At 47.7% G+C, this 26,830-nt stretch overlaps 1 protein-coding gene across 5 annotated transcripts in view; it reads left to right on the forward strand.

Moving 5' to 3' along the window:
* Positions 1 to 2,591: 2,591 nt before the first annotated feature.
* The window catches only part of WHRN (whirlin), a 92,381-nt gene continuing 68,142 nt past the window's right edge, over positions 2,592 to 26,830 (forward strand). For all 5 annotated transcript variants that reach the window (XM_082470414.1, XM_082470415.1, XM_082470416.1 and 2 more), the window contains exon 1: positions 2,592 to 6,966. In XM_082470414.1, the coding sequence (XP_082326540.1) occupies positions 6,346 to 6,966 (621 nt within the window). In that variant the 5' untranslated portion in view covers positions 2,592 to 6,345. The remainder of the gene's footprint in view (positions 6,967 to 26,830) is intronic.

Genomic DNA, 26,830 nt, shown 5'->3' on the forward strand with positions numbered 1-26,830 from the left:
AGCTAAGGAGTTATTTTCTCAAAGCAATTCTTAGAGCAGACCGGACCTCCCCTGGTCCCAGGCACTGCGCTACCTGCTTTACATGCATTATCTTCACTAGCCTTCCAACTATTTCTTTTTTTTTATAGCCCTTTCTATAGCTCTTTTTTTTTTTAATAAATGAAGAAACTGAGGCTCGGAGAGGTGACGTGATTCGTCTAGGGTTATATAAGCTGGAATTATTTAAGCAAGTCTGTCTGCAGTACTGATCCTTTGCTGTGATGCTGAAAGAAGGCTCAGAGAAGGGGATGCCAGCTGGGGAGCCTTGTCTGGGACCCTCACACCAGGGCTCATCACGCTCCCCTCCAGCCACCCATTAGTACGTTTGATGCACTCAACATGACAGCTCCAGGAGGGCAGGAACCATGGTGGTCTTGTCCTTACTGGATCCCCAGAACAGCTGCCTGGCAGAACAGAGGAGGAGCTAAGGAAAATTTGAATGATGAGTGAATGGACAGAGTGAAGGCATGAATGGATGCCCCAGTTAACCACGTGGATGTGTGCATGGTAAGGATGTATTTGCTGGGGGCTTCTCTAATCTGAACCAAACTGATGTGTGGAGTGAGTGTCCCTGTGTAACTAATATATAATCCTCTGATTAAAGAAGCCTTTCCAGACTTCGTAGCAATCGGATAACACAAGCACTCCTGATAAAGTCACTTCCACTGCTCTGCCTCTTTCCAGCCCACAGATCAGCTCCCTGCCATTTATTATTGCCATCAGAGTTTGCTGTTTCCCCAAAGCTGTGTGAGAGAAGTCAGCCGCAATCTCATCTGTCTTAATACAAGGTACAGTGAGAACATGTGGTGGGCAAGCATGGTGGGTGGTTAACAGCACAGACTTTGGGGAAACCACTTTATAGCCTAGACACACAGTTTCCTCATCTGTTAAGTGGGGATAATAATATCCGTTTTACAGGATCCGTTGTGAGGATTAAAAAGAAATAACACCTGTAAAGGGCTTAGCTCTTTGGAAGCATTCAGTAAATTTTCCTTTTAGCTACAAATCAGAAAGCCTGGGACAGACACCTCTAGCTGCCACTGGGACTGTGGACCAGACAATGACCTTCTCCAGCCTTGACGGTCCTATCCGTAACCAAGGGTGGGAGAGGAAGAGAACTAAGGATGCATTCAACAGTAATTACTGAGCACTTACTATGTGCTTGTCCTGGAGCCGAGCACCCGACACAGAGGTAAAGGAGCTATGGTCCTGTTCTTGAGAGCCTCCCATGCAGTAAGAGCTTTGACCGAGACAGATGCCAAGCCTTGTGGAAGTGCTTGGTACATGCCAGGCAGGGTGATAAGCACTTTGCATACCTGAGTTCAATCAATATTATAACACTAATGGCAGTGCCACTGTCCCCATTTTACAGGTAAGGGCACTCAGGTGCAAAAGCCCTCCATGACTTGCCCAAGGTCACACAGGTAACAAATATCAGAGATGGGATTTGAACCTGGAGATCAACTCTGTGCTCTAACGCCTTTCTAGCACAAACACCACATGATTCTCCATTACCATGACACAGACTCTTTGGAGATTATACCCAGGCTAAGATAAATACCTGTATCTCTCTTCTTCTCCTGATGTTTTTGTGCTTTCTCTTTTTCTCGCCTCTCTCTTATCTCCCTGCACTTCCACCAATACTGTCTGCATTATCTACTAGTCATAGAGGCGAATGCGTTCCTTTTCTCTGCTGATACCATCCCCACTGATATTGCAGGGAAGAGATAGGCTGTGGTACTGGAGCAGAAGTGATAACTCCAGTGGCTAACCTTCTTTCTTTAGGGATCCCAGAGCTGGGAGGGGCTCCCTAGGACACCCTACACCAGATGGCTTTGAGTGTCCTCCTCCTTTGTCCAGACTGAGAGCCCTGGGGGTCCCCCAATCCTCTTCATCTCCATCTCTCTCAATGACATCTTTTTATTAACCCCCTGCTCATCCTCTCCACCATAGAATGTCAGCTTACCAACCAGGAGCCATTAGTGTGTGACTTGTTTTTAACCTCTGACATGCCCAGCCCAACTTGCAAGAAATGTGGTCTTTATGCCGCTCGCATAGGCTACCTTTTAGCGTCTTCAAACCAAACACTTGAGAGGCTGCACAGCACAGTGACGGAGTAAGAACTCTGGAGCCAGATGGCCTGGGTTCAAATCCCAACTCTTTCATCAGCTACCGCTGTAACCTTGGGGATAGTAATGTCCCTACATCTCGGTTTTCTGTCTGTTTTACCAGAATGATGATGATGGTGGTGGTAGTGGTGGTGGTAGTATCTCTCTTTACAGAATAATTGGGAGACTGAGTGAGTTAAAATTTTTACAAATGTTTAAAACAGTGTCTGGCACTCAATAAACATTAGCTATATTTTTTTATATGTCCCATGGGAAATGCATCTCAAATGAAATTAATCTCTATTGTCTTCTAAGGATACGTTCCCGTAGATAAGAGGGAAGGGGAGAAGCTCCAAATGACTATGAAATAGTAAAAGGATTTCAAAAATTTCTGTAGAAAAGAGGAGAAACTAACAACGTTAGGCGAACCTATGCGCTGTTAGGCGAACCTATGCGCTGTGTCGTGCTTTCACTTACTGCACAGGGTGTGGTATTTACAGCTGTGCTCTGGAGAGACAGGGAAGGTTTAGAAGCTTCATTTTACAGATGAGAAGGGAAGCCATTTGCCATGGGTCTCTCAGCTAGTAAAGGGACGTTCTGAGGTCGGAATAATGGTTTTCTGCCCAATATCCAGAGTGCAATTCGATACGTTGTCTCTTGGTTAAAACAAGCACATGAGAAATAAACAACCAAAAATCCAGTTCAACACAAAGCACTTCTGAGTTGAATACAATTCACTCTTCTTCCCTCTGTCTTTTCAACTGCTCCAGTCCAAGTTTCCAGGAATATCCACAGGAGAAGGGCATTGATTTGCCAGAGTTGGGTAACAATAATGGACTGTATTAAAAGTGGCTTTGATGAAGACAGCCACGGGAAGCCTGCAGCGGACACGGGAGAATTCTATTTTCCTTCTGAAGAGGGCAGTATGCAACCAAGGCCAGGTCTGCTCACGTACTCAGGGTTTCCTTCCAGGTCTTGAAGGCTGGAGGCAGTGCAGCCCTCAGAAGCGCAGGCATCTTGGGTTTCCAAGAGCTTATTTCTGAACGACAAACACATCTTCAGACATGAAATAGGATTCTTGAGGTTTGAGCACAGTTACACACTGCCTCGCCTCCAATGGTACATAGTGCAAACTGATACGAAGGAGGTCATGCAAGATGGCTGGAAGAAACCTCAATGAGTTCTTTTTCCATGTTTTTGCACTTGTCTGCCCCCCAAATTGGCCTCTATGACATTAAACAATAGCACAGCATCCCAGATGGTCTCTGATGTTTGCAGAAGAAAGTGTTTCTTTTTCTACTAAGACCTGTGTTCAGCAGTAGTTTCTGCTGCCTAAAGCAAAATACCGTCTTGCAAATATCCTCTGCACAGAAATAAAATGTTAGGAATGGGGATCTTAGCTCTTGGGATGCATTTATCAAGCCAATCACAATAACTATAATTAGAACACAAAGTAAGTGAAAGCTTAGCATGAAATACATTTGCAGAAAACCTGAACTGCATACAATGAAGCCCTGCCTGGTGGCATTTTGAGGTTTGCCATTAATATATTTTGGGGGTGAGGGAGATTGATTTTTTTCTTAAATACCTTTGGCTAGTTACATCAAGGCTTCAATGGCAGTTAAGAAGGAGAAGGAAAGATACACGTCATTAACTGCTGTAACAAAGCTGTCAGATGGATGTCCAAGACACTGGCTGTTTAAGACACCCTCTCAAATATGTTCACTGGGCATTAATTTAATCAAACTCTGTTTTAGGGAAATGAAGAAGAGAATTGACAATCTGGGGAGAATAATATAACTTCAATTCCTAGCCTCAGTTCTGGGAATGCACTAAGCTAACAGGGTATAAAATCCCTCCATGTTTCCCCATTGTCCAAAAAAGAAAATCCATTCCCTTCATTCTTGTGTCACCTCTTTGATTGATAAAGTCCTTACCATTTTCTCCTCCCATAAACCTGGGCTCTCTCAGCCGTTACAACACTTATCATACTAGTTTTTACCTTAATTTATGTGGTCTTTCTCCCCTGCTAGACTAACTTCCTTGAGGTAAGAGATTTCATTTTTTTAATTGGGGTCTCCAACACTCAGCACAAGATCCAGGACAGAATAGGTGATTGGAAAATGGTGAATGCAGAGTGATCAAATAAGTAAATGAATGAATGAATGCTCCATCCTTCTGGGTCCAGCTCAAACCTACTCCTTCAGGTGACACCCCATCTCTCCCTCTCCCAGATAGAAGTCAGGTGGTTCTAGAATGGCAATTCCAGAATATTTGTAGGGAAAATATGTCTTTCTATAGAAGATAGATTAGGAGAGACAATTCAGGTTGGAGGGGATGTGTGCGAGGTAGGTGTGTGTGTATGTGTGTGTGTGTGTGTTGGGGTCACTACTGGGCTCCTTAGAAAGTCACCTCTGAATAAAAGTACAGGCTTCCCTTAGATTGTATTGGGGGGTGATGGGGATGAGAGTCTCTAAACCAGCCTTGGAGTATCTTCCCATTTGTCTTGGTATGGGAAGGCATAGAATACTTTTTTCCCAACCCACTTCATACACATTTTTAAAAAATGTTTATTTTGAGATAATTGTAGATTCACATGCAGTTGTAAGGAATAATACAGACATCCCATATACCCTTCACCCGGTTTCCCCCAGTGTTGACAAGATCACAACCCTGATCCTGACATTGATACAATCCACACACCTTATTCCGATATCTCCAGTTTTCTATTTTATCTGCATGTGTGTGTGTTGTGTCCACTTTATATTTGTGAAAACGTTTTTCCCACCTACTGGAGATCGGGCAGGGGTCCAGTCTGATCTATCCCTGCACTGGAGTTGGCTCCTGCAGACACCAGTATATGCTTGAAGAGATAGATTTCTTGCACACAGTAGGTGCCCAACAATCGTGCACATAAACACATGAACTTGAACGTTAGTGTGTGCAAAAAGGGACCGCGAGCTTTCAAGGTGAAAACTGAGCCTGAAGCATTTAGTATTTTAGGGTCAAAAAGTTGGTTATTCCCCGCCCCCCGCCATTGTGAATTAGCTAGCTGGCTAGTTGCACCAAAGCGATCCTGACGAACAGGCTTCCATCGCGGAAAAGCACAGTTTTTGAGGTCCAGCCCCCCGGCCCGCGGCTGGAGAAGTGGGGGGACTCGCATTATTCTCCCACCCCTACCCCCACTTTCGCCCCTTTCTTCCCTGGGGTTGGACTGTTTCACCCCGTCTCCAGGCAACCGCCAGGCGCGAAGCCGGACGTCATTTCCTGAAGAGCCCGCGGGGGGGAGGGGGCGGGAGAGGGGGAGGGGCAAGGGGGCGGGGCCAAGACTGGGCTGGCGAGAGCGACGGCGTCGGAACTCGCTGGAAGATCGGCCCCGGGCTGCTCAACAGTTCTCAAAGTCCCGGCTCGCGGGCGCGCGGTTCCGTCTGCGCGCCGGTGGTTCGGCGGGCGCAGGGGTACGCGGGCTGCTGCCTCCCAGGGCTGCCCCGGACATGCCCCGCACCCCCTGCCGGACGCCCGTGCGGCTCCATCAGCTGCGATTCGGGGGGCTCTGGGACTAGAGCGCCCCCCACCCCAACTTATGACTTTGGGGCCCCCCAGCCCGAGAGGAACGGGCGGCCCGGCTGGGGGAGCCCCAGGCATGGTGTGACGGGGCGGTCAGCTTTGCTGGGCACCCCCCACCCCACTGCAGCCACCCGTCGTCTCTGTGCCCTCCAGAATGTAGCTGCTCTCTCCGCGTCCCCCCGGGCTCCAGCCGCAATAGCCGCGACCTCCGGGCTCCAGCCGCCAACTCCTTGTCCCTTGGGACCCCGCCGCCGTCTCCGCCTTGCCCGGACTCCAGCCTCTGTCTCCGCGTCCTCTGGACTCTAGCCTCCGTCTCTGCGCCCCGAGGACTCCAGTTTCGCGACCCCCTCCGTCTTCGCGCGCCCGGGACTCTAGCACTGGTCTCCGCGATACCCCCAGGATTCAGGCACTGTTTCCGTGCCCACCCCCCGCCCCCGCCCAAGCCCAGACTCCGGCCACCGTCTCTGCGTCTCGCCGGATCCAGCCCCTGTCTCGGCGTCCCCCCAGCTCCCAAACCCGGACTTCGGCTGCGATCTCCGCGCTCCCGGGGAACCAGCTGTCGCGCCAGTGCCAGCGAGTGCAGCGGCTGCCCCACCGCGCGCCCCGAGTCCGCCCGGCCCTCGGCGGGGACATGAACGCGCAGCTGGACGGCCTGTCGGTGAGCTCGTCCTCCACCGGCTCTTTGGGCTCCGCGGCCGGGGCGGGCGGCGGCGGCGGGGGCGCGGGGCTGCGACTGCTGTCTGCCAACGTGCGCCAGCTGCACCAGGCGCTGACGGCGCTGCTGAGCGAGGCGGAGCGGGAGCAGTTCACGCACTGTCTGAACGCCTACCACGCGCGCCGCAACGTCTTCGACCTGGTGCGCACCCTGCGCGTGCTGCTGGACAGCCCGGTCAAGCGGCGTCTGCTGCCCATGCTGCGGCTGGTCATCCCGCGCTCCGACCAGCTGCTCTTCGACCAATACACTGCCGAGGGTCTCTACCTGCCCGCCACCGCCTCCTACAGGCAACCCAGCTGGGGCGGCCCCGACGGCGCGGGGCCCGGGGAGGTGCGCCTAGTGAGCCTGCGGCGCGCCAAGGCCCACGAGGGCTTGGGCTTCAGCATCCGCGGGGGCTCGGAGCATGGCGTGGGCATCTATGTGTCGCTGGTGGAGCCAGGCTCTCTGGCCGAGAAGGAAGGGCTGCGAGTCGGGGACCAGATTCTGCGTGTCAACGACAGATCCCTGGCCCGGGTGACCCACGCTGAGGCCGTCAAGGTAGGGCTTTGGTTTGGGGATGAGTACGGGGCAGAGTGGCGAAGCTCCTCATATTGGCAGTAACTCCATGCTGTGTGTCCTTAGGCAAATCGCTTGACCTTTCTGGGTCCCGTTTTTCTTAAAAGTATTTCTTTAAAACAGGAACATCTAGTTTTTTGAGCAAATAGATGCCAGGCACTTGGGATATAGTGATGGGCAAAACGGACATGGACCCTGCCTTCGTGGGGCATAAAGGCTAGTGCGTGGGAGACAGGCATTATCAAATACTTAGGCAAATGTGTGATTACAAAGTGCGAAAGGGGCTATGGGTTCTTATGAGCATTAAAAGAGAGAAGGTCTCTGCTTGGCATATAGTTAGTTATCAGTGGGTGACCTCCCCTTCTGCTGTTGTTATTCTCATTATTCTCTAGGCTTTTGCCCCTGAAAGAAAGTTTTGTTAGTGTCAGAGTGGTCCAAGGAGTCTGGTCTGGTGACCCACAGAGTTCTGGCCTGACCCTGCCAGAACCAGGACATGTATCTTGGGACACGTCACTTGCCCCCTCATAACCTCTGGTTCTCACTTGGACTGTAAGTGTCTCTAACGTTGTTGGGAAGGAGGCGTCTGCCTGTATGTCAAAAATAAATTCCCCACCCCCTTGAGAGTAGTTGTACTTTTTGTGTCTGTTAATTGAGAAAAATAACCTCCTGACAACTAGCTCTTAGGGATTTAATCATGCTGTTTAAAGGAATGTACATGTTTGCTGATCTCGTGCCCAGGGCTATTGCAGATCAACTGGAGTATGAGGTGGAGAGCGTTTGGTTTATGTGTGGATTCAGGGATCCCTTGCAGGGGTATACACACACACACACACACACACACACACGCACACCCCACCACCACCACCACCACCTTTGTGTGCAAGAAGTGAAGAGTTCTGGGGAAAAGGAACAGTGACACAATCTGCTTCTGCAGGGAAAATGCTTCCCAGGGGATCGGGGCGGCCTGTGACCCAGCTTCTCACCACCCCACCACTCACCCCTGCCTCGGGTCCCCTCTATGCAGGTGTTTTGGACTCCAGCGGAGGGCCTGCAGGCTGCTGGGGAACGCTTAGGCAGCAGAGTTCCCCGGGCTACTTCCTGTGTCTGTTAATGACCTGTGGCCAGGTGCATCTTGAACCCACTTCTTGACTGTTCACCTGGGGCCTGACCATCCTCTGACCTTGGCTTCCCTCATTTGCTTCCTGATCTGTCTGCCCCTCAGGGAGGCCCCTGAGGATTTTAGAAACTTCTTCACTGCTTCTGAAAAAAGACGGATGAGTTTATATTGTTCAAGGGTGCAGCGGACAAAGCTCCTTGTGGGTTTCAGGACATCCTCCTCTCTGTCTCCTCCCCCCAGCCAATCTCTTCCTGTTATCTGACATTCCACCTATTTATAAAGAAATAATCCATTAGCCTTTGACCCTAAAAGGTCTGGAGTTCCCAGATGATCCATTTATACTTGGAAGATACTTGACCCAAATGGTCATTTATAAACGTGGATTCAATTTTAGCGGCAGTTTAAAAGGACTCAGGTAGCTTAATCATCACAAGGTGATAGACTTGAGAAAGGCCTCTGGTAACATGGACTTTCAAAACACTGAATCTCCCTTCAGTTCCCACCCCAGACTCTGCGGCACCTCTAAGGCTGGAGCTGCTCAGTTGTGAGTTTCCGATAGGCCCTCCCCCATCTCGTTGATGGCGCTCTGCATCTTCTCCCTGAACGTCCCTCGACTACGCCAAGGTGCTGCTACCCGGTGACTCAGAGCAGCCCCAGGCCTTAGCTCCTGTGTTTACTCTTGTCGCTTCCAGAGTCAGACCTGAACTCTCTTGGAATAGTTTTTGAAGCTTCCGAACTGCCCTTGCTGGGGGGGCGGGGGGCGGGGTGGTGTTGATAGGAGCAGAACTGCCCTTGGATGGGTGAGAGCCAGTGCGATCCGGGCAGCTCCTTATCCCCGTCACTTTTCCTGAACAGGCTGAGGGAACACTTGCCTCTCGGGTGACCCTCTTCCGGCCAGTGCCAGACACATAACCAGCCTGGAGCACACCCCTTTGGACCCTTCAGAAGCAACAGGCAAACGAGTGCTGCTTTGTGTCACCTTAACTCCAGGGAGAAAGGGGGACGGACTTTCCATGGATGGAATTTAAAACGGAGGAGGCGGCACCTCATCGCTGAGGCCTCAGGAGGGCCTGGGCTTGCAGGATAGGCGGGAGTTTCAGGGACAGTTTAGAACACTTGCAGCTGTTGACACATTTCCACAAAATTAAAGGTGTTAAGTCCCTTAACTGAAAGTCCAAAGAGGCCCCGGCTTCTCTACGAGGTACAAACTGCCCTTAACCGGGATTTCTGCCCTTCGAGCCCCTCTTTATAAGCTACGGTGCAGGGATTTTAACTTCAGATTTTATTCAAATGGCACCAGTGTTTCTGCTTCTGTCCTTCTGTTCCAGGATATCACGTTGCATTTAGTAGGAGACGTGTTTTCTTTTTTCTTCTTCTTCAATTTTATTTTATTCATTTGTTTATTTTTTGCTTTCCTCCCACAGTTTTATTGAAGTATAGCTGGCAAGTAAAAAGTGTATGTATTTAAGGTATACAATGGGATATTTGATACACCTTTATATCGCAAAATGATTACCACAATGAAGCTAATTCACATATCCATCACTTCACAGTTACTTTATTTTCATGGTAAGAACACTTAAGATGTACTCACTTAGCAAATTTTAAAAATACAGTTCAGAATTATTAACTGTAGTCACCGTGCTGTGCATTAGATCCTTAGCACCTACTCATCTTATAACTGGAATTTTTACCCATATCTCCCCTTTCCCCCACCCCCAAACCCTGGCAACCACTATGCTACTCTCTACTTTCATGAGGTCAATGTTTTTAGATTCCACTTATAAGTGAGATCATACAGTATTTGTCCTTCTGTGTCTGGCTTATTTTACTTAGTATAACGTCCTCCAGGTTCATCTGTGTTGTCACAAATGTCAAGATTTCCTTTTTTAAATGGCTGAATAATATTCCATTGTATATAAATATATGCCACCTTTACTTTCTCCCTTCATCTGTCAGTAGACACTTAGGTTGTTTCCATGTTTTGGGTATTGAGGAGATATGTTTTCAATCTTGAAATCTTTATTTTTCCTCTGCAGGTAGGAAGTGGGGAAAGATCCTCTGAGCTTTTCAAAGGAGAGATTAATTGTGTGTGTGTGTGTATAAAGAAAATTAAATTTTAGGAATCAAATTCCTTAAGAGTTGATGAATCAGAGAGGGTCACCTCCCCTCAGTGAACAGAGGAGATTGAGTATACAAGGGTTCTTCCACTTCTCTTCTGACAAATCAAGTATCCATTGTTAGGGCAAGTTCAGTGAGGATTTTATCCTCTGTCTGGTGGGGCTCCCATCCCTCTCTTGAAGCCTATTTGCTAAATCAGCAGGGACAGGTGCGGATAAGGCAAGCCATTTACTATTTGCAATTATGTTGAAACGTTTGATTTTTGAAAAGTGTATCTTGAACGAACAGGAGCCAAGCTAATAATAATAAAAAAGTAGATCTTTCAAAGATTTTCAGCCAAAAATGCTTGATAAATTGGCCAAGAAGTCCACAGGCCAGGGATGTTGCATTGGACTGTGCTGCACATTTGTTATGTGACCTTGGGCCAGTCACTGACTCTCTACGGGTCCTAGGGTGGATGAGCCAGGAAGTCTGTGATTTGCTCAGTATGTACTACACAGAGGCGTTTAGAATGTCTAATCCGGTGTTTTCTTGTTCTTTTGGAATTGATTTCGTTTATCGCAGAGTAAAGAAAGTTGGCTAACGATTGGGAGACAAGAATCTTGGCACTCTTGGGTAGCCTCCTACCAAATCAAGAAATTGATGGCTTACACACTGTGCTGACGAGAACTTGACTGTTGTCCCTCAACCCAAGAACACTAACCCTTGTGCCATTCCAGAGTAAATGAGAAAATGACAACAGGACTGTGGCATGCCCAGCACCACCCTGGGAGCATTCAAAATCAAATTCACTCACGCACTTGCTTTCTGAGTCCCTGATTCTTCTGGTAGCAGAATGCGGGGTATCCACGTGCCGCCGGGATGTGTGTGTATGGGAGCGTGTGTTTCATCTCGATAAAAATTAAACGGCTTCATTACAGTCTCTGAATCCCCCCAGGTGCATCCAAGGAGCATATTAGAATTTGAAACGTTCCAGAAGTTTAAAACAGTGGCTGGCCCTTTCATTTAGTTAGAGTTATCACACCCTCCCTTCCTTTGCATAATAACCCGGGAAGAATCTGTCTGTATTAATATAAGTTATTGTATTTGGTCTGGCACATTCTAAATGACACATTTGTCATCTTCCCATTGTACATGGTTGGCTGAAGCCATTACAAATTATCACCACTTCCAACTTTGTGTCTGAAATGGAGCTCCTCCTCCCCTGTCTCATTCCTGTCTTCCAATTTGGAAACCATGGGTAATGTGTTCGTGGGGACACACAGGCTTTCCTCTGGCTCTGCACTCACGCTTGGGTCCTCTGAGCCCTGCCAGCAATGACATGTTGAAAGCTCACTATTAATAAAACCATTATTGAATAGATGTTTGGTTGCTGGGCCCAGAGCGTGAGGCAGTACCTTGAGAGGGTGCATTTCTTTAATTTAGTCTTGTGTATTTATTTGGCTCAAGGTTTTAGAAAATGATGGTGCCTTTCAACTGGTTATTTGCGGTTCAAATCAAAGAAGCATTTTCTAGGGTGGAAGAGAATGCCTTTATTTGTTTTTTTCAGGATTGATATTTTTATAGTAGAAGATTCCTGCCTCCTGACTTTAAGCTGGACGGGAAAGAGATGTAGAATCACTCCAGCGCTAGCTTCTTGTTTTTCCCCCTCCCCCTCCCGACAAACCCAGTTGTTTATTACCTGCCGTAGATTCATCATTTAGATGGAGCTACAAAGATAAATATGATCCTTTAACCCCCGACCAACTGGATTTTGTGCGCGGTGCTGCTTCCCACCTCCGCCTGCCTTCAGCCACAAGACACCCAGTCTGTACGCACCTGTCAAGTGCACGCAGCCCCTTGCCTGCCTGTCGGCTTGTGCTTGCCGCACATGTGCATCTCCGAGTCATAATCCCCCCGCCACCCTTCAAAGGGCTTTGCACTAAAGCAGGCATTCCTGGGGATTAGGCTCCAACTGGCTTTCCAGCAAGGTTCTTGGATGACCTGGAAGGGCAGTGTTTGGTCTCCACGGCTTAGGGACCCCGGACTAGTGCCCAGCAAGGACCAGAGAATCTGATTAGAAGGAATGACATTTCATGGCTAGAGGTAGCTGCAGGCTGCAATACAAGTCTTTCAAAACCGATTCTATTTCTTCCTTTTTTCTCTTTCTTTAAAAACCCCCAAGCAAGAATCTGATGTTAATGTTGAGCTCACACAGAGTTCTAATTGCGCCCCAGGGCGGGGGCCGCCTTTTCAAGATTCCTGTGCTGCAGACATTTCCATTTTACAGCAGGGCAGGTGGAAAGGGCGCAAAGAGCAAGAATCAGCCTCTCCATTTGCTTCCCGTGCACTCGGGCCTCAGCTGCAGGAGGCAGCACCATGGGGGTCGGTGCACTCGGGTCTTAACCTTGCTTTCCGGAACACTACTGGGAAGAGAGGAGGCTGACTTAGTGTGTGTCTACTGTATGCTGGGTGCTTTCTCCCCCCTCCCCCAGGGAAGGCAGAGAGGTCAGGAGGGTCGTGCCCAAGGAGGTGAAATTGACTAGCCCAGGGTCACCACTGGGATTAGGAGTTAAGTAGCCCTTTTGCCTTACCTCCCCGCCTGAAACCCAGCCCTAGGGTTATGTACCTGTCCTTCTGGAAGGGGATGCCAGCCCCCTGCTGGAAGGCAGGCAGACGGCACATTTTGTGCCTGAAATTCAGGGGGCCTTTTAAAAACTATCCAAAGGCTTCATTTTACTCAGTGGGGAGTCTGATGCTTACATGTCGAGAGAAAGTGGCATGTTTTAGTCCAGCCTGTCATCAGGCAGAGCCGTTTGTCCGCTGGTGCTCTAAGCAGCGCTTACCACACCCAGGCCTGTGGCTTGTACTTGGAAATCAGAGATGACCAGTATACAGCCCGTGCCCTCAGGGAGTCATGAGGGGGACTTGGATCCATCCATGGCCACAGGTCACCAAGTGCTGTTGTTTTTTGTTTTTTAAAATTTATTTATTTATTTATGGCTGCATTGGGTCTTCGCTGCTGCGCGTGAGCTTTCTCTAGTTGCAGCGAGCGGGGGCTACTCTTCGTTGCGTTGTGCGGGCTTCTCATTGCGGTGGCTTCTCTTGTTGCGGAGCACGGGCTCTAGGCGCGTGAGCTTCAGTAGTTGTGGTGCATGGGCTCAGTAGTTGTGGCTCGCGGGCTTAGTTGCTCCGCGGCATATGGGATCTTCCTGGACCAGGGATTGAACCCGCGTCCCCTGCGTTGGCAGGCGGATTCCCAACCACTGCGCCACCAGGGAAGTCCCACCGAGTGTTTTAAGTGCCGTGACATCTGCATGCCTCTGCATCCCTGCCACCCTCTCCAAAGCAGCATCGCCCCAACCTCCCCAACTCCTCCATCCTCGTACCCTGCTTTAATTTCCTTCAGCACACTTGTCACTACCAGAAGGACATTTTACTGTTTATCATCTGCCTTCCCCACTTCGAGTAAGCTCCATGAGAACTGAAATTTGACCTGTATTACTCACTGACACACCCCCAGCACTTCCACGGTGCCTGGCACACAGTAGGTGTTTTAATAAATAAATATTTGCTGAATGAATGGAATGATCTTACTCCCAATACAGTGCTGGTGACTTCAGGATTCCTTGGTTCTTGAGTGTGATTGCTTAAGAAAGTCTGTGGGTTGCAGTGTACTGGGTGCTGGATAGAAAAATCAAGGAAAACCATAGGCTCTACTGTGTGCTGTACCAGGAAGCTGGCTGTGTGGCTGTGGGCAGATCACGTGACATCTCTGAACCTCAGCTTCGGAACTGTGAAATGGGCAGAGCTACCTCCCACTTGCCTCCTTCCCAGGATGGCTGTAGGGATCAAATGAGTTAACAGGTATGAAAACCTACTGAATAGGAAACCCTCTAATACCATTTAAGTGAAAGATCTTAAAAAAAAAGTGTGGTCTGTGATGGTGGGCAATAGCTTTTTTTTTTTCTTTTTTTTTTTTTAAATAAATTTATTTTATTTACTTTTTATTTTTGTCTGTGTTGGGTCTTCGTTGCTGCACGTGGGCTTTCTCTAGTTGTGGTGAGCAGGGGCTGCTCTTCGTTGTGGTACACAGGCTTCTGTTGTGGAGCACAGGCTCTAGGCGCACGGGCTTCAGTAGTTGTGGCACGTGGGCTCAGTAGTTGTGGCTCGCAGGCTCTGGAGCACAGGCTCAGTACTTGTGGCGCACGGGCTTAGTTGCTCTGCGGCATGTGGGATCTTCCCAGACCAGGGCTCGAACCCGTGTCCCCTGCATTGGCAGGCGGATTCCTAACCACTGCGCCACCAGGGAAGCCCTGGGCAATAGCTTTTTCCAACGTCTGCAGCCCAAATCGACCCTAAGAGACCCCTTCAGTTATTTCATTTGTCACTTTGCTTTCAATTTAAAAATCACATTCCCAGAAGTGGGTTATTTCCACAGCCTGACTGTGTCTGAGATTCCAAAATAGAATCATTTATGCATTCTGAAGCAATCAATGAACCAATTTCGGGTGAGATATATCTTCTATATCTTCTGGCTTTTTATTATTAAAAAAAAAAAAAGAAACACTTCAGGTTTCAAGAAACCTCAACATTTCAGGTGAAAGGCAAGTTCCTACTAATCACATGTATGTTTCAAAGCTGCTTTACCTGAGAATGCATAAATGGGTTTTTTTCTTCTTTTCCAGTCCTAGCCCCTTTGCCTCCTTCCCCCTTTGAGAATTTGAGTTCCTTCTGCTAAATTGGCTGTGGTACTGCTTCAGCTGGCAGCCAGTTTCATAGTTATTTTTCCTTTCTACCTGAGTTTTCATAATATCAGCATCCTCTCAACTTTGAATGCAAAGCAAATAGATCAGCCTCCCATAAACAGGTCCCAAGCTGTCCTCTTTACGGTACTTTTAAGCTGCAGGCTACAGGGAAGAACATAGTAAAGTGACATCAAAAGTGTGTTTCCAGACACCCAGGTGTTGGGGCCTTAAAAGTGGTGATTCACAAATTAACAAGCCCGCCCCCCCCAGACAAGTCTTAACCACTCTGAGGTTTGGGAAGCACATCTTTCTTTTGGATTCCACCCCTTCCCCCCATTTATAGCCACATAAAGACTTGATCAGAAAGGTGGATCGAGCCTGTCCCCATCCTTAGCTGTTTCGGAGCACAATTCCAGATGTGCAAGGTCAGCTGATATATTGGAAAATCAAGGGAAGGGAGGTCTGTACCCAAGAGGTAACTTTTGGAGATGGACCTGGGTTCATCTGACAGTGTACTTGGCTGTGACCTTGAGCAACTCCCTTTGCCTGTCTGTGACTCAGACTCCCGCACTGGTGAGCCTGGTTCCCTGTCCTTACAAACAGGTCACTGATGCCGTTGCACATCAAAAGTTTGAGAAATAAGGATGTAGAGGTCCCACTGAAAGGATTGAGATGAAAAATGCTATCGACTGAATTTGCCTGGCTTTGAAAGTTTTCCATTGTGCCTGTTGAAAAACAAAGAAAAAATGTATTTGGAAGAAAACTCTGGAACTTGGGGCTTTCGTGATCCATTGTAGATATTTGAATTGCACAGTCATTTACTAAATGTAATCAATATTCCCACAGAGTTTCTTTAAAAATGTAATTGCTCCTATCTGGATGTTGGCATCTGCATTTTCATTTTACAGCAGTAATCAAGCCCAGGGATTGAATGGAATTGTATGCCCCGACCTCCCTTAAAAATGTCGGGAGGCAAGATAGATACATGGCCCAGAGGCCAGCGTGTGACAGCCTTGTCCCCCGATCAGCTGCATGCCCAACCTTGTTCCCCAGCGTCCTTCCCTGTTGGGCGCCCCAGGGGCCCTGACGAGGAGGCAGAGGAGTTAGCTGTTTCCAGAACCCATTTAAGCAATTAATGCAGGTGAAAGTGGTGATTTGACAACATGGGCATCCGCACTTTAAAAAAAAACCCTGTAATTTATTTGAACCACTTCTGCAATGGTGTTCTAGGCTTCATTAAGAGGTTTCTGATTAAGAAAAGAAAAGAATAGAAAAGTGGTCCAGCTATCAGAACTTAACCTCCCATGTAGGCGGGGAAGCTTTGCTCAGAAGTCCTTGGGGAGGGGTTTTCCTTCTGCCATTTCCATCCTCCTGGCCCCAGATGGAGGGTGCGGTGTCCTTTGGTGTGTCTGGACCCAGCATGACCTTTATGCTTTTCTTCATCTCTCTTCTGCCTCCCTCTTCTTTCTTCTTGGGTTCCCCAAACCTCTCCCAGATTTTCCCCAACTCTCCTGAACCCTCTCCCCCTTCCAAGAGTCCTTCCAAATCCTGAGATTTTTAAGTCTGCTGGGCAGGTCAGGATGTTCAGGTCGCCCACAAATTCCTTCCCCTCTCCCCCAAATGTCTGTCTCTTCACCCATCTCCTAGCAGTGTGGTCTCTGAACAGGATCTGTCCTCCCTTTAGTTTATTTATTTATTTTTATTTATAGTTTCAGCTCTTCTCTAGTATTAACAACAACTTTATTTGCCCTGGAAGCCCTGGCTCATCTCTGACCCTCTGATGGCACCTCTCCACTCACCTGCAAATCGTGGACATTTCCCAAGTTAGTAACTTGACCTGCTCCTCTTCTCCATGGTCCCTGTTGGGGATCGCACCAGCGCTGGCGGGGTTAGACTCTCTGGGGCTGACCTCTCCCCAGCGGGTCTCAAACCACCCCTCCCCCACCATCGCCACTGCCAGGCCTCAGAGGCCTCCTTGCTGTCTGTCTGTCTCCCATCTTGCTCACCTGCCGCCCAGTCCATTCTGCACCCTGGAAGCAGGGTGAACTTTCTAAACTTGGGTCTGATCCAGCCATGCCCTGCCTAGTGCCTCGCACCGGAGCCGGGAGCCCATGGGGCAGAGGCCGAGCCCCTCACCCTGATGTTCGGGCTGCCCATGACCCGATCCCTTTGTACCCACAGACAGTCCTTTTCTCCGGCTGTTCCCAAGTGCAGTTCACAGTTAGCCAGACAAGCAGCACGCCCTCCTCTGAAACAAGGCCTTGTTTCTCTCCACCCGTTGACATCCACGGCCCCAGTGCATCCTCCCAGCAGCCCTGCCGCCCACATGCAGCTGCCCCATCCGCGAGAAACCTTCCCTTCTCCCCTCCCCTTCCTCCGGGTAGTGGCCTCCTTCACTCTGTTGTGACACAGGGTATATACTTCCCAGTGTTTTCTTGTGTTGCTCTGCGGACAATAATAACCTTTGTATATATAAATTCACTTAAACATCACGACAGCCCTGTCAGGTAGGTACCCCTTGTATTTGCTTCATTTTGCAAAACTACAAAGAATTTGTCACTTGCCTGTTGTCACAAAGATGGAAAGTGGCAGAGTCAGGATTTAAACCCAGATTTTGTTGACTTGAGGGAATGTATCCATCACCCCAGCACCAGAAAGAGGCAACATCCTTCTGTGCTTGAACCTGGGCTCTAGAGCCAGACGCTCTGGGTTTGAAGCCCAGCTCTGCCACTTTGTACTGTAGGGCCTTGAACAAGCTTCTTAACCTCTCTGATTCTTAGACTCCGCTTCAGTAAAATTGTGATGGGAATAATAGTCAAACGGCAAGCAAGTTACTTCACTTCTCTGTTCCATTTCCTCATCTCTAAAATAGGGATATTGATGGCACTGCAGGTAATGTATTGAAGCACTGGGCACATCTATTAATTTGAACATTGAATGATTACCCACTATGTTCACTCCACTGTGTTGGGTCTGCTTTCCTACCAGGTGATGTTCTACTTCATATAAAATACGTAACACACAAGATGCTTACAAGCCTACAATACTGAGCACGCTCATAAATATGGCCACATGGAGGGTCCTCTGTGTGCCACCAGGAACTCTGCTCGGGCTTCACACACCGACTCTTCACACAGCCCCCGGGGAGAGGAAACCGAGCATCTGGGAGGGGAAGTGACCAGTCACCTGCACACAGATGGGAGGTCGCAGGACCTGATTTGAACCCAGGTCTTCCTGCCTCCAAAGCATTGCTCTTGGCCGCTGCTCTCGACAGCTTCTGAGAAGCGGGGTGTAAGCCACGGTGCTGGCCAGACCTGGGGTTCAGTAAATGTATGCTTCTTCCCCAATTTTTTCCATTTGGCAGGAAAAGCCATGAGGAACCAGACCACCCAGGCCACAGCCGCCCTGCCCCTTCCTGGGAAAGCTCTATGCATGTCATTGACTAAACCTTAGGTACAGAGGTGACAGTGGGCACTCCTTGCCTCCTTTCCTTGTCCCCCTCTCTTACCTCTCTCACTGTGCCCTGATCTTTGTCAGGATTTATTTTGTGCAGTCTGTGGAAATTCCCTAACTAGATAACTGTGACCTCAACTCAACCCCCATTAGGATAAACCTGTAACTTACGAAATCATCTCACTGGATGGTGGAGGCTTGAATCTGTCTTGCTGTCTGCCATCTGGGCAGGATGAGGACAGAGTCTCCTCAGCCTTGTGTAAAAGACTGGTGGCCATTGCAGACTGGGACCATCAAAGACCATTTTGTTCGGTCCATAGGAAACGTGAGGAATACAGGAGTCTGTTTGGGCTTTTAAAAATAAAATGTGTGTGTGTGTGTGTGTGTGTGTGTGTGTGTGTGTGTGTGTGAATGACCTAAGAGATATGGGTTCAATTTAGAAAACTTAGAAACCCCAGAAAAACACAAAGGAAAAAAAACCCCAGATCTTGATAATCCCCTCCACCCAGAAACAGTCACTGTGGACAATTTGATTCCTGTCTGTTCAGTCCCCTGTGTGCCTATGTGTGTAAATTTGCACTGGGAACCCTCTATAAAACGGCCACTCTGAACGTAGTAGTCATGGATCCTGCCTCTTTCACCAGACAGTGTATCAGGACTATTTTCCCACCTTGATAAATGTTTCTCGAAAATGATTTTTAATGACTGCATAATATATCATAGCAAAGGGGTACATGGTTTATTTAACTAAGTTCTCCTTGTTGGACTGTTTTTAAAAAAAAACATTATCCATATTTCTGCTTTAAACATCCTTGCACATTAATCTTTAAGCACATCTCTAATAATTCTTTGGACTGTCTCTCTAGAGGTGGCATTGGCTCAGGGGATAGGCAGATTTTTTTTTTTTAATTATTTTATTTATTTATTTATTTTTGGCTGCGTTGGGTCTTCGTTGCTGCACTTGGGCTTTTCTGTAGTTGCGGCGAGCGGGGGCTACTCTTCGTTGGGGTGCGTGGGCTTCTCATTGTGGTGGCTTCTCTTGTTGCAGAGCACGGGCTCTAGGTACGTGGGCTTCAGTAGTTGTGGCTCATGGGCCCTAGAGCGCAGGCTCAGTAGTTGTGGCACACGGGCTTAGTTGCTCCACGGCACATGGGATCTTCCCGGACCAGGGCATGAACCTGTGTCCCCTGCACTGGCAGGCGGATTCTTAACCATTGTGCCACCAGGGAAGCCTGGATAGGCAGATTTTTAAGGCTTGGGTAGATGTTGCCAAAGTGCTCTTGGGAAAGAGTTTGTTTTTATTACAGTCCCTCCTCCCAACATTAGCAGTGTATGAGACGCCTCATTTTTCCCCAGCCTTGCCAACACTGGATATTGTATTTCTTTTCCATTTTTGACAATCTGATCGACAAAATGTATCCTACTCTGATTTGCGTAATTTAAATAGTGAAGTTGAACTGCTTTGCATGTTTATTGTTTGTATAGCTGTATATACATATATATATAGAATGTATAGAATATATATGGAATATATAGAGTGTATAGAATATATCATATATTATATCATATATTATATATATATATACATATATAGATATATAATACATATATAAAACATTTATTTGGTGTATAACTTTTTGATGGTCTTTGCCCATTGAATCACAAGAATTTGACATCTCCATGTCATCAAATCTATCAGCCTTTTTCTTTATCATATCTCCTGGGTAGATTGTTAGGAGGTGGTTGATTCATCCACCTTGAATTCAGATTCTTCAGTCTAAGGGTGAATTAAATTGGAAGCCCATCCCCGTGTTAACTGAGAATGCACAGAAAGTGATGACGGGCGGGAATGTGGAGAGTCAGCAAGGAGAATACTCCCCATCCACGTATCTACTCGTGCACTGAGAAAATGATATTGAAATAAACTGATTTTCCTGATGGATGGATGCGCTATGGACATTGATTCTAGACAGCAAAGCAGTCCATTGCAAACCCATCGAGGCACATCTGGTGACTATATTTATGACTCCTAGAATCTTGTTAGTTCCTCCTTAAAGGAAAAAAGAAAAGAATATAGAGACAAAATTTAAAAGAACATTGTAAAGCAATTTACTTAAATTATAAGAGACTAAAAGCCAGGCTTAGTGGATAATTGAAGAATTGCATTAAAAAGGAATCAGTATCTTTCTGGAATCGCTCTGTCCTCATCTTGTGAATTGTTTTGCAAAGGGAGGGTCACTCTGTCACTATCTTGTAAATTTCTCATGGCATTATCGCCAAGGACAACATTTTTTTCCCTCTCTTTGATCCTTCATGTTTTTCCTTTTCGCCCAGCCTTAGCTCGCTAAGACATTTAGGGGCAAAGATACTGGAGAGCAGGGGTTTTGAAATTTCAGGTCCCCGTTCCAGTCTCTGGGATCCTGGCATTCCCAGCACTGGAGCAAAGGTTTCCTTCTGCATCTTCACACTGAGCCTTTGGAGAATGTCAAACTCATAAAGAAAAGAGAATGAGGGGAATGCACAGTTGATTTTTGAAAATCTACTAAGTAAGTTCCCAATTAAAGGCAAGTTTAAACATCATTAAGAAAACTGAAAAGGAGAAAAGAAGATGCAGATATTCCCACCCTCCTTAACTAGTCATCACTTCTCTGCCATCTCCCCTGGCCTTTATCTCTATGTATATTCACATTTCCTCAGTGGTTTAATTACCTTCCTCCTTTCATTTTTGCTTCATACATATGTTGTCAGGGTGCTTCCTGACCCTTATGTGGAGCTGCATTTCTGGGAGGGGGTCTTGGATGGGCTCACACAGCTGCTCTGCAGTCCACTTGATTTTCCCTGGGGTGCACCAGCTCAAGGAGGTGAAGTGGCCTCAAAGAGCCAGAACTGATGGGCCATGTCATGACACAGCTTTGCCCAGATCCTGGCCCCCTGATGGGCATACAGACGTCAGGTACACTGCAATTAAGCTGCCCTTCTTGGAGATACCGTTAATTCTTACCACACTACTGCCCGCTGATGTCAACATTCCACAAGAAGATAGACTGATAATGTTTGGACTTTTGTTTGTAAATGACATGCATTCTTAGACCAAAGTCAGCAGCAGCAAAGTATTTCTGGGAAGTGGAAGAAGAGAGGTAAGATGAGAAAGCAGAGTTACTGCCCAAGTGTCTGTGAAAAATATCTCTGCTTCCAGCTGCATATAGAAGATGTCTAATCCTTGAGATGTCCTTCAGCATTCATTCATACACTTGGCAGTTGTTTTACTGAACACCTTCTATGTGACTGGTGTGATTTAACACCCTCTTTAAACTCTACATATCCCATGTACTTATGTGTTAATATATTTGTAATTAATATTACTTCCTACTTCAAAAATAACTGAGTGACTTAACCTAAAAAGCATATCGTGAAAGAGGGATCAGAAACCATATTGAAAAGTGTATTGTGTGTGTGTGTGTGTGTGTGTGTGTGTGTGTGTGCGTGCACGCACGCGCACATGTGTTCACGCACCCAGGCATGTGTGAGGTGGTGCCTTTATAGGAATGATATTTCATATTCAAATGGAATTCTGAGCTTCCTAGCAACCAAGGCAAAAAGAGAAATTAATACATTTTCTTTAGATTCTATAGAGAACTCATTGGTACTTCAGGAGAGGTAAAATTCCTCATTGGCAGTCAATTTCAAGAGGAAGGAGGTCAATTTCAGGAGGAAGGCAATTTCAATTGCATTTTTCATTGTCTCTCGTTTTATGTGGAATCACCCACCATCTCCTGTCTTTCATATTTATTGATACATCTGTGACCAAACCAGAAGAATTTCCTGTCTTCTCCGTCTATTGAGAAAGATGTGGATAAAATAATCACTTATATAAGTGAGTACGCTGAGATATGTACTTTCAGGGACGGGGAGCAGTACGTGCAAATAGCTTGGAGCACTTGACACTATAAGGAAGGCTAGGTGGCAAGGCAGGAGATGAGGCTGGCCGGGCAGCAGGGCCAGCTGTGCAGGCCTGAGAGGCACTGGGAGAGTTTGGGGCGGGTCAGGGCAGGGAGTGGTCCACTTGCATTTTAAAAGGATGTCCGGACACCCTGCAGAGACTAATTTTGAAGGCTGAGAGAGGAGGCTGGAAAGCTGTTGCAGTTAGTGGTCCCTGTAAGAGGTAATAATTAACACAGACAAAAATGTGGTGCAGAGGAAGGAGCTCTGAAGACAGAGTGTTAATTAGGGCTTTACTTTCTCATGACATTAACATATGCCACAGGGGCAGAGAGTCCACACACCAGTTTCTGTCCTCCCTCAAAGTGGGGCTAATGGGGAGGGTCTTCCCAGTGCCTATGGCTGCACCTGGGACCAGTTCAGGGTTCAAGAGTACAAGGCCTCTCATTTATTTACAGCCTGTAAGTCCACGCTCCCTTTTCAGATCCTCTCCTTGTCCATCTTGTGAGGCCAAGACGTAGGATAGGCCTCGTGTTATTTGAACCTTCTTGAACTACTGGTAAGAGATGTATGAGTTTGGAGAATCCAAGATTCAAGTCCAAGCCCAGCCTCTTATCCTCTGTGTGACCTTACATAAGACACTTCAGCACCCAGATGTTCTTTCTTCATATGTGCAGTGGGAAGAATAAAACGCGTGATCATTGCAGTAATTTTGCTGTTATCAATAATATTAACCACCATTTGCTGGGCACCTGCTATATGCCATGCCCAGTGCAGGATGCTTTGTGTACATTATCTTGTCTGTCCTCATTTTGTCCACACAACTCCATAAGGGTAGGCATTAGTAGCCCCATTTAACAGGTGAGAAAACTGAGGCTTGGAGGGCTTAAGGAACTTGCCTGAACTCTCATAGCTAGGAAGACGTGGAACTATGTCTGGGAATGGTTTTCTAGTGAGTATACCTTTTACTGAAAAACTCTTGAGAGGTCCTCCCCCTCAGCCACCTTTTTATTTTGATGCTTTATAATACTCTGGTCCCCAGAAGGGATTGGAAGATAGAGCCAAGATTTGCCTAAACGGGGAGATTTCTGGAGCCTGTGGAAGAAGGCATGAAAGAGGATGGATCCCTGCGCCACAGTGAGCTCTGCTTCGGGAAAAGATCGCTGCACAGCCCTCACCCAGTCCCATCCACAGCGCCCATAGATGGGGGGCATTCAGGCCTCCTATAGGTCCAGGTTTCACAGTGCTGCCTCCTGCAGGTAATTATAGGAACTACACAGAGAGGGACAGGGTTGCATATGAAAAACAGACAGCCCACTGCCTCTGGGATTCCACTTTTCTCTGGTGTAGAGAATTAGATGCACGTGTGCTCCAAGATGCACGTAAAAGTATGTTATTGCAGATTGCTCGTGCTGGCAAAAATGAGAAGCAACATAAATGTCCAGCAATAGGGGAGTGGGAATTCAGTGGTTGTGCATCTCTGCCAGGGAATGCCATGTAGTGTTGGAAGAGGTGATCTTTTGAGGAAGGAGCTTCAAAATACATTTTTTAGGGCTTCCCTGGTGGCGCAGTGGTTGAGAGTCTGCCTGCCAATGCAGGGGACACGGGTTCGAGCCCTGGTCTGGGAAGATCCCACATGCCACGGAGCAGCTAAGCCCGTGAGCCACAGCTACTGAGCCTGTGCGTCTGAAGCCTGTGCTCCGCAACAAGAGAGGCCGCGACAGTGAGAGGCCCGCGCACCGCGATGAAGAGTGGCCCCCGCTTGCCACAACTAGAGAAAGCCCTTGCACAGAAACGAAGACCCAACACAGCCAAAAATAAATAAAAAAAAAAAAAAAAAAAAAAATACATTTTTTAGCTGAAAAAAAAAGATATCAATGAAATCTTAAGTATGAGTCAACCTGTGTAAACCTCAGACAACAATAGTTTTGTGTGTGAACATCCACGTGTTTGTAAAATGCACACAGGAAGTCGGGAAGGATAGACACCAGAGTGTAGCTGTGTGTGGTTACCATGGATGGTGAATTGAGACTTCTACTCTGGGTTCTCTATAATAATAACACCTAACCCTTCTGTACCTCTTGCCTATCTTCCAGGCACTAAACACTTTATGTATATTAACTAATTTAATCCTCACCACTGCCCTGTGAGATAATACTACTATTATCCCGTCTTATGCCTGGGAACCTGGGGTACAGACTGGCTAAGTAACTTGCCTGAGGTTGCCATCGGCAGGTAGCAGAGCCGGGATGGGAATCCTTGCAGCCCTGCTTCAGAGCTGCGGCTCTTAACCATTCCCTCTTCTGCTTCTCTCTCCGAATTCCACGTGTGTCTGAGGTGTGTATGCTCACGTGAGTGTGCAGAAGCATGGAATGGTGACCCAGGGCTGCCTGAGCCCCAGGCTAGTGCACTGCTCTTTCCGTGGCCTCATTTGAACAAGTTCCTGGGGGCTGCCTGGCATCTCGAAAGCCCAGTGAACATCTTGAATGAGTGAGCAAATGAATGAAATGAATGAATGGGTAAGTAAGTGAAGGAGGAGGAGCAGGGGGAGGGTATAAAGGAAACAGCGCATGCAGTGTGCCTTCAGGAACTTGTCTTGTAGTCTTAGAGACAGAACGCATGAAGGTGGCGCAGGGGCTATGGTATAGGCGGCGACAAAAACATACAAGTGTGCCGGGTGCTCCCCGAGAAGCGGAGCCACTCACTATCTAGGAAGGCTTCCTGGAGGTGGTGGGAAAGGGGCTGGGTGTCAAAAGGCGGGGCTGATATGAGGAAGTGTGGATTAAAGGAAAGAAGGACGTTTCTGAAGAGGAGGAAAGTTGGGAGGCAGGGGCTAGAGTTGCTCATGTATTTGTATCCATGTAGATGGGAGGTTTAGAAAATTTCTAGGGCTTTTGTTTGGGAGAAGAAGCTGGCAGACTTAGGAAGGGAATTGATGTGCATTTACTACCTCCTCTGTGCTATGCACTGTATAGGTAGCTTACATCATCTTAATAATCCTTACAACAGTTGCATTTTAAATGCAGAAACGGGCACAGAGAGGTTAGGTTATTTGCTCTGTGCCACACAGCAGGTCAACCTCAGAGCCAGGATTGGTGCCCAGTGAGTCTGAACCCAAAGCCCAACTAGGCAAGGTGGGGTCAGGAAGAGCAGGGTAGCACCATCCTTCCCTCTCTTCCCCATCACTAACCTGGGTCTTAGACCAGCTCCCCTTCCTGAGTTTGAGTGATCTGTTCCCCAGAAGAGAAAACCTTGCCCTGAAATAAGCTGGATGACTCAGCATTATATGTCCTTACTCGAGACTTTTCTGAAACTTCTTTTGTACCTGCCCCTCCAGACAATAGTCTAATGGTCTTGTGACGTTGTGCTTGCACTTTGGTGCATGTTTTTGAACACGGGAGCGTGTGTGCATCTGCCGTGCTAACACCCTGCCCCCCAGTCCCTTCACATTGTAGCCGTCTCCAGTCTATTTCTCAGTCCTCTGCTGAGCAGAGAATTCTATCGCCTGGCCTGTGATTTTGGGGTGTCAGAGTCAGCTCTGAAGAGCTGCCTCCTGAGAGCATTAATCCAAGTAGCAAGTTATTAAGTTTGAAGACATACACATATAATTTACATTTCTACAATCATAGCACGCAGTCTGAGTAGTCATCTGGTGATAGGTCGTATCTTAGCCATGCCACCTGCCAGGTCAGATCGAGATTTCCGTGATCTGACCTGGTGGAATGCTGGTAAGCCCCTCGGTCGAGCTTCATCAGTAAATGTCATAACACGCAGGGGAGCAGAGGACTCTGGTGACGGCTCTTGCTTGCAGTGGACTTTCCCTAGATCTCATGGGATTTTTTTTTAGCCTTAGCTCATTGAATTCTTAAAAGTATCAGGCACTGTGCTAATAGGGTTCCTCTACCTAAAGAGAGAGCAGAAAAGAGATCTTCATTTTACAGGAGGGAAACAGATGAACAGAGAGGTTTGGTAACTTGTGTGAGGTGGCACAGCTTATAAGCAATTGATTCAGGAGACTGGCTGATGCTGCAGGTTGCTGCAGCAGGACAGGGGTGTGGTTGACAGTCACCAACAGTCACAGGCAGAGCACGCAGGCTGCTTTAGGGTAGCTTTTGGATGTGATTTACCGCACATAAGCAGCTGCCTACAAAGAGCAGGGAAACACAGCGGTAGTCCCATTGGAGTGTGTCCCCCCAGCCCTCAGGTCCCTTTGAAGGTCCCTCTGCTGCCCATGATAGTGCCGAGTTGGGGTGTGCATCCTGCAACACCTGAGATGCTCCATCTGCCCTTCTGGTGTTTTCTTTTTTTTTTTTTTTTTAAATTTTATTTATTTATTTATATTTATTTATGGCTGTGTTCGGTCTTCGTTTCTGTGCGAGGGCTTTCTCCAGTTGTGGCAAGTGGGGGCCACTCTTCATCGCGGTGCGCGGGCCTCTCACTATCGCGGCCTCTCTTGTTGCGGAGCACATGCTCCAGACGCGCAGGCTCA

The sequence above is a fragment of the Balaenoptera physalus genome, assembly GCF_965194825.1.
Source record: "Balaenoptera physalus genome assembly, chromosome: 7".
NCBI lineage: Eukaryota > Metazoa > Chordata > Mammalia > Artiodactyla > Balaenopteridae > Balaenoptera > Balaenoptera physalus.